The 7,743-nt window shown below is 35.0% G+C and overlaps 1 protein-coding gene across 9 annotated transcripts in view; it reads left to right on the plus strand.

The window, feature by feature from the left end:
* Positions 1-1,096: 1,096 nt before the first annotated feature.
* The window catches only part of WDR47 (WD repeat domain 47), a 44,914-nt gene continuing 38,267 nt past the window's right edge, over positions 1,097-7,743 (plus strand). For 5 of the 9 annotated variants that reach the window (XM_019630626.1, XM_019630625.1, XM_019630629.1 and 2 more), the window contains exons 1-4: positions 1,097-1,263; positions 3,041-3,124; positions 4,953-5,058; positions 6,848-7,650. In XM_019630626.1, the coding sequence (XP_019486171.1) occupies positions 1,106-1,263; positions 3,041-3,124; positions 4,953-5,058; positions 6,848-7,650 (1,151 nt within the window). In that variant the 5' untranslated portion in view covers positions 1,097-1,105. The remainder of the gene's footprint in view (positions 1,264-3,040; positions 3,125-4,952; positions 5,059-6,847; positions 7,651-7,743) is intronic. The other 4 variants (XM_019630630.1, XM_019630632.1, XM_019630631.1 and 1 more) reach the window with 1 other exon arrangement.

Here is a 7,743-nt window from a genome sequence, read left to right on the forward strand (position 1 = left end):
AGTCTTATAGGTGAGAGAAGGGATTTTAGAAGTTGAAATATCATTGATGTCTAGGTTGATAATACCAGTATAACTTAAAGTTACATATTTTAACCAGCTTTGTTTTGCTTGGCTCCAAAGCACAGGTGCAACATCTTATGTGTTGCTGCTAGACTATAAGCTTCTTAAGGACAAGGTCATAGTCTCCTGAGTACCGGACAGTGACTATCACAGAGTAAACACAGTAGTGCTTATGGAATGCGTGTATTAGGACATATGTAGGGCAAGGTATTATGACATAGCTAAACATGGTTCGTTTATTAGTGACTTTTTAAAATATTCTTTATTATGCCAAGTTTTAAAAATGTGTTAGAGTAGACAGAATAATATTGTCTTATTCCATTGTTATGCTATAACAATATCAGACTTGTGGCTTATAAATAGCAGAAATTTATTGCTCACAGTTTTGGAGGCTGGAAGTCCGAGATCAGGGTGCTAATGTGTTCAGTTTGTGGTGAGGGCCCTCTTCCTGGTTGCTGACTGCTGACTTCTCCTTGTGTCCTCACAAGGTGGAAGCGTGAGCTAGCTTTCTGGGGTCTCTTTTTTAAGGGCACTAATCACAATTATGAGAGCCCTGCCCTCATGACCTAATCACCTACCATAGACCCCACTTCCTAAAACCATCACTTTGGGGGTTAGGATTTCGACATATGGATTTTGGGAGGACACAAACTTTTAGAGCATAGCAAATATAATGAACCTTCATTTACCCATTACCCTGCTTCAGTAGTTTTGATTATTCATGTTTTACCTTTATCTCTCCCCACTCCCCAATTCTTGTATTATTTTGAAGCAAATTACAGACTTTATATCATTTAATCTGAATTGTTCCAATGTGTATCTCTCAAAGATAAGGACTTTAAAAAATCATAGCCATATCTTTATCACACCTTACAGAATGACTTGGTTTTGATAAGTATTAAGTTAATTACATTTTGAAATAGCTTTACTCTATAATTCCAAGAAACCTTTTATGTGGCACTTCAACACAGATAATAAAAACACTTAGAAACAAAACAATAGGACTAATTTTTGTTTTGTTCTGTTTAATATTTAGGCTATCAACATGACGGCTGAAGAAACAGTGAATGTAAAAGAGGTCGAAATCATTAAGCTAATTTTAGACTTCTTGAATTCAAAGAAGCTTCACATTAGTATGTTGGCCCTTGAGAAAGAAAGTGGAGTCATAAATGGCCTATTTTCAGATGATATGCTTTTCCTGAGGTATGATTTCATTAGTACTGTGAGGTTTGTAGCTCCTATAAAGAAATGTTAAGTATTAATAAGGTAATATGTATAATACAGGTAGATTTTTATTCTTATGAAAAGGCTATGTAAGTATTATTTTTAAAAATGTTTGTCTTTATAATGCAACATTTGCAAAATAGTGTTTTCTGTAGAATGTTCTTAGTAATAAGATCTAGAGGTTAAAAAAACAAGAATTACAACTACATTGTGGTGTGGCATCATCATAAAAAATATTTGATTAAGAAAGCAGAGATTCCAGAAAGATAAAATATTTCTGAAGTACCATTTTTTTGGCCTTTAGAAATAAAGCATACTCATTATGTAAACATATTCATTATAGAAAAATAAAGAAGAAAAATCACCCCACCACCAAACACACTACTGATGATTTTCTGTGCATATTAAAAACATAACAGCAATTCTGTTGTTTGTAATTTAGTATCTGCTTTACCCATTAACATCATAAGGATTCTGTGTGATTACAATTTATACTTAAAAAATTTTCAGTTTCCTTAATTTCCTAATGGTTCCCCTATTTCTAGACAATTAAATTGTTTTCAATTTTTCTTAAATAAATGCCCTGAGCAACTTTTGTACAAATTTTCTGTATCTTGGATTATTTCCTTAGAATGAGATTCTTGGAGGTGGAGTTGCAGGGCAAAAGGGAATTAGCATTTTTGCCAAAATGGAAAGCTAAATATATCCTAACTTGAATTGGACAGAAAAAGTAAAAACCCATATTTCTAGACAGAAATGTATTTCATGCTTATGTGATACCAGATATCATTGACAAGGAGTACAGATTCTTGGGCATGTGGCATTTTGTGACTTGAAAAGCCTCAAGAAATGAAGTGTTCCTAACTCATGAAAAAGAAACTTTTTTTTAAAGCTTTATTATAGGAGGGGAGTTTATTTAAACTCATTGGACTTCCCTGTATTTGGTGTTAGGAATGTCATTGAGCCCAGGGATCTTAGTCAATGATATAGTCAGGAACCAGTACTGAGGCAGTGTTCTTTGGGCCTGTTTTTCAAAATTGCTAGCCTGGAATTCAGCAGTGGCTGTCAAATAGCCCCTCCAGGAACCTGTTGGTTTCTGATGAAGTTTTGCTGGTCTGAGGTGAAATGCAAGGAATTATAAAATAGTTAAGTTTTTCATTAAACTAAATGTATTAATCTTAAAGGGCTGGCCTTTGAAATTGTGTCCTTCCTACCTTTTTAAGTATTAAAATATCCCTTTATAAAATGATTATGATGTATGTTTGTTTTTATTAATATTCCTTCTTTGCAGAATTAAAAGTTGGCAACCCTTTGTAGAGCCTCCTGTCCATCCCTTCCTTTTTACATTTTACTGCTCTAAAACTCCCAAAGTAGGGAAATTACTGTTATAAAAGAAGAGCAGCAATAAGAATGCCTTGTAACTTTTCGAAGTTCCCATAACCCACTAAAGTAGGATGAAACCCGATCTTGTTCCTTCCTTGTTTTCAATCTCAAGAGTGTAAACTTTAGTATCAAATGCCTGAAAGATACAGAATAAACAATTTAGAGCAGGATTTCTCAACCATGGCACAATAAATATTTTGGGCCATATAATTCATTGTGGTGTGTGTATTTGGGGGCGTGGGGGTTGTCCTGTGCATTGTAGGATGTTTAGCAGCATCTCTGACCTATACCCAGTAGATGCCAGTGGCATCTATTCTGCTTTTAATTAGTGTAACCCAAATTTGATAACATACATGGGCTTTTCTTTATATAGGCAGCTAATCCTTGATGGTCAGTGGGATGAAGTTCTTCAGTTCATTCAGCCTCTAGAATGTATGGAAAAATTTGACAAAAAACGGTGAGATTTCATCTGCAGTTTCTGGTTTCTTATCATTGATAGAAGCTTAGCAAAATAAACAATGTACAAAATTTTTTTAAAAGACCATTAATTTTCGTGGTAAATAGATAGTATACTCAATCCCATTGATTTTGAGCACTTCCAGAGGACAAGTTGCATGTACTTCAATCATTTGAAAATCTGATATACTAACCTACTTGGTTAACAATGTCTATATACAAAAATTCACAAGGGGCATATCTGAAGCAGTTGCTTCTTCATAATAGTATAAAGATTTTAAAGATGTCATTCCATTGTCTCCTGGCCTCCATTATTTCTGACGAACAGTTAGTTGGATGTGTTTGTCTCCTTATTCTCTTGTGTGTACTATTTTTTTTGTCTGGCTGTCTTTAAGATTATTTTTGATTGAGGTATAGCATTATGTTAGTTTCAGGTGTACTACAAAATGATTTGATATTTGTATAAATTGCAAAATGATTACCACAAAAGTCTAGTTAACATCCATCTCCATACATAGTTACAAAAAAGACCAACTTTTTGCTCACCTCTTAAGCTGGTAAAACTGCAGCTTTCTGCTTGAGTTATAGCTCACACTGTATGGACTGGGGAGTGCCTTCAGCTGGAAGGCCTTATACCCTTGAATATTACCCCCTAAAGTTCTCTTTTGTCAAACATTGATGTCTCTTTAGTTGTGCCAGCTTTTTGTTGTTGTTTGGTGCTTTCAAATAGTTTTTTTTAATTTTTTTTATTTTATCTAGGGTTTATCATATTTATCTGCAGAAAGGTTAGCCCAATACAGGTGACTCCACCATTAACAGAACTGCAACCTTATATTGTTTTTTGATTCTCCATTCATATTATGTTATTGATACCTGTTTGCTTTTGTACATTCTTCATTTATTGGAATACTACTCCTTTTACCATCTCCTGCTTTTACATACCACACTCCTGATCATCTTCCAAGAATCAGTTCTTTTAAAGCTTTCCCTTTACTTCCCACCCTTTCTGGTAGTATTGGTTTCACATGCCCTCGAGACCCTGCTGAACCCTATACATATTTCATACAATTTATTAGATGGCCCTCTTTTTGAAGGCAGGGGTTTTGTTTTATTGGACACATATTTGCTACTACAACAATGGTTGAAAGAATGACCAAAGGTTCACTGTTATTTTCTTTCAGTTCTTAGAAACACTTTAAAGTGCTTGAGGCATCCAACATTTTTTGACTCTTAGACAAGTCAAGTAGATTCTTTGCTCTTTTCTCTCCCTGAAAAATCCCTGTTAAAAAGTTTTAAGTGTATAGTTACTTTATGACTTTTTAGAAATGTTGTACATTTCTCCTTACCCTTTCAGCCCTGTTTTATTAGAACTCTCTTGTGTTTGAAAAGAAAAAAGGTCATATTTTGGGAAAACAAAACATTTTGAATATAAAGGATTTTGATTTTATATTAGGTGATATTTGACATCTTCCATAAAAACTTGACATTTGTTTAGAATTAATATTGGAAATAGAAATCCTTCCTTTGAATATTAATTTGGGATTACTGACTATTGAAATTATTTTAATTATGGCTTCAATGTGATAAACTTCATAAAATATTTTAAGAATTTCCTGAAAGCAAAGGTACTTACAGTAACTTATAAGTACATTTGATTTATGAGACATTGGAAATTAATTTTGCTAAGCCTTTTTTAAAAGACATAATTACTTCTTTAAGACATACTTGGCCTGTTTTGATTCAGGAACTTGAGTTTCATTTCCAGTCTTTGACATTGCTATAATTCAGCTTTTTAATCATTTTAATGTTTCATATTTTATTTTTCACAGGTTTCGTTATATTATCCTGAAGCAGAAGTTTTTAGAAGCTTTATGTGTTAACAATGCAATGTCAGCAGAAGATGAGCCCCAGCATGTAAGGTTTTTATTCCTGAAGGTTTGCGCCATAGTCTTGTTTCAGTCATAAGTATTTTATTCACTAAAACAGAAGATTAGTATCATGAGTTTTTGAACTTCTTATGAGCCAGGATGGGGCAAGATCTGCTTTTCTGCAGATGTAGTGTTTTCAGTCTGTAGTGAGTCTAAATTTGTTCCGTGATTTATGCAAAGATGATAAATGAATGGCTGGTTGGTTGGAGAGTATGTGCTTCCCTCCTGTTTAAGGTGATTTAGATAGCAATACATGTTTGACTTGATCACTCTACATCATTGCTTCTTTCTTATCCCAGAAGTGAATTATGTTTTCCTCCTTCTTCTGTCTTATTTCCTTCCAGAGGTGGTTTTTTGATAAAATGTTTGTCTCTATGATAGTTTAAATTTAACAATATTCAATTCTTTTTTATTAGAGAATTACTTTGACAGTTTTACTATTAGTATTGTTACATCTAAAACCAATGAAACTTTTAGTAAGTGCCAATAAGTGTTCATTGAAATAAACCAAAAGGATATTACAATGGGAACTTTCATATATAACAGAGAAGTGTTTGCCAGGTAATGATGTTTAAAAGTGGAAAGAACACTGGAATATAAGTCAAAAGACCTAATTTTTATTCTGTCTTTGTCACTAATCAACTGAATTACCTTGGTTAAATCTGCACCCTAACTTTTCCCATTTGTAAGATATAGAAGCTGGACTACATAAACTCCATAGTTCCTTACATCATTAAAAGCTTATGATTCTAAGATTAATATTCACTATACAAATTCTTGTAATTATTCTCTCAACTGAGCTTCCTTTTGTTCTGTCTCCACACTGGTTTTGTAGTAAACGAATTGTAGATGTTCCTTTTCTTGATTTGCTTTCTTTCCCCACACAAATTTTCCTCTTGCAAGCTTCTGAATGGCTTTTGCTTTTTTGGTAAGCTGGAATGATAGCGAACTTTGTAAACATTTGAATATTGGTATGCTTCAGTTTTCATTTCTAGAAAACTCAGTTATTCTTACCCTTAAAAATTATACATTTGGGCCAGCCGAGTGGCTCAGTTGGTTAAGAGCGTGAGCTCTGAGCAGCAGGGTCGCCGGTTTGATTCCCACATGGGCCAGTGAACTGCCCCTGAACTGAGCTGCAGTTGAGCTGCCAACACAGATGGCAGGATGGCTCAGCTGGTGAGAGTACGTGCTCCTAACAACAAGGTTGCCGGTTCGACTCCAACATGGGATGGTGGGCTATGCCTACCCGCAACTAAGATTGAACACAGCACCTTGAGCTGAGCTGCCACAAGCTGCTGACGGGCGGCTGGGTGGTGACTGGACTTGGAGCTGAGCTAGCTGCGCCCTCCACAACTAAGACTGAAGGACAGCAACTTGGCTGTTCCCCTTCCCCAATTCCCCCCATCAGTTTCCCCTTCCCCAATTCCCCAATAAAATCTTTAAAAAAAATTATACATTTGATAAAAAATAAACAAATCTAAAAAAATTATGCATTTGAAAATGACAGTCTTAATCCTGAATTAGAACACTGTTTTTATAGATAAAAGTTTAATGTGCTAATTAATGAGATTATTTAATCTTATTTTAGTAGTGAAAAACATTTTGGTTTCTGACTTGAAGGTGGTTAAATATCTTACAAATTATATGGGTATTCAATGACACTAGAGTTTATCCTTTTGCAATTGAATAGCTTATGAAAGTTTGTAAAGTATCTTTGTATTTGAATGAACCACTCTAATTGTTTTCATAACTCACAGCACCTCTCTTTATGGTGATCACTTATGTTTTTCTTACAGCTGGAATTTACAATGCAAGAAGCTGTGCAATGTTTACATGCCCTAGAAGAGTACTGCCCTTCTAAAGATGATTATAGCAAACTCTGTTTGCTTTTGACTTTGCCTCGTCTGACCAATCATGCCGAATTTAAGGACTGGAATCCCAGCACTGCACGAGTTCACTGTTTTGAAGAGGCTTGTGTCATGGTTGCTGAATTCATCCCTGCTGATAGAAAGTTAAGTGAGGCTGGTTTCAAAGCAAGTAACAATCGTTTATTTCAGCTTGTAATGAAGGGTCTACTTTATGAATGCTGTGTAGAATTTTGTCAAAGTAAAGCAACTGGAGAAGAAATTACAGAAAGTGAAGTACTTCTTGGCATCGACCTCTTATGTGGTAATGGTTGTGATGATTTGGATCTGAGTTTGTTGTCATGGCTTCAGAATCTCCCATCTTCTGTCTTCTCTTGTGCTTTTGAACAGAAAATGCTTAATATTCATGTTGACAAACTTCTGAAACCCACAAAAGCTGCATATGCTGATCTTTTGACTCCTCTTATCAGCAAACTTTCTCCCTATCCATCATCTCCAATGAGAAGGCCTCAATCAGCTGATGCCTATATGACTCGCTCTCTGAATCCTGCTTTAGATGGCCTCACTTGTGGACTAACCAGTCATGATAAGAGAATCTCCGACCTTGGGAACAAAACTTCTCCAATGTCACACTCCTTTGCTAACTTCCATTATCCAGGGGTACAAAACCTCAGTAGAAGTCTCATGCTTGAGAATACAGAATGTCACAGTATTTATGAAGAATCTCCTGAACGGTAAGTATTTGCTCATAAAATATTAGGAACTTTCCACAAGTGTGAGATAATCTTAATTGGCGTGTGTGTGTGTTGTGTGTGTATGTACCTATC

The sequence above is a fragment of the Hipposideros armiger genome, unplaced genomic scaffold (genome assembly GCF_001890085.2).
Source record: "Hipposideros armiger isolate ML-2016 unplaced genomic scaffold, ASM189008v1 scaffold_924, whole genome shotgun sequence".
NCBI classification, from domain to species: Eukaryota; Metazoa; Chordata; class Mammalia; order Chiroptera; family Hipposideridae; genus Hipposideros; species Hipposideros armiger.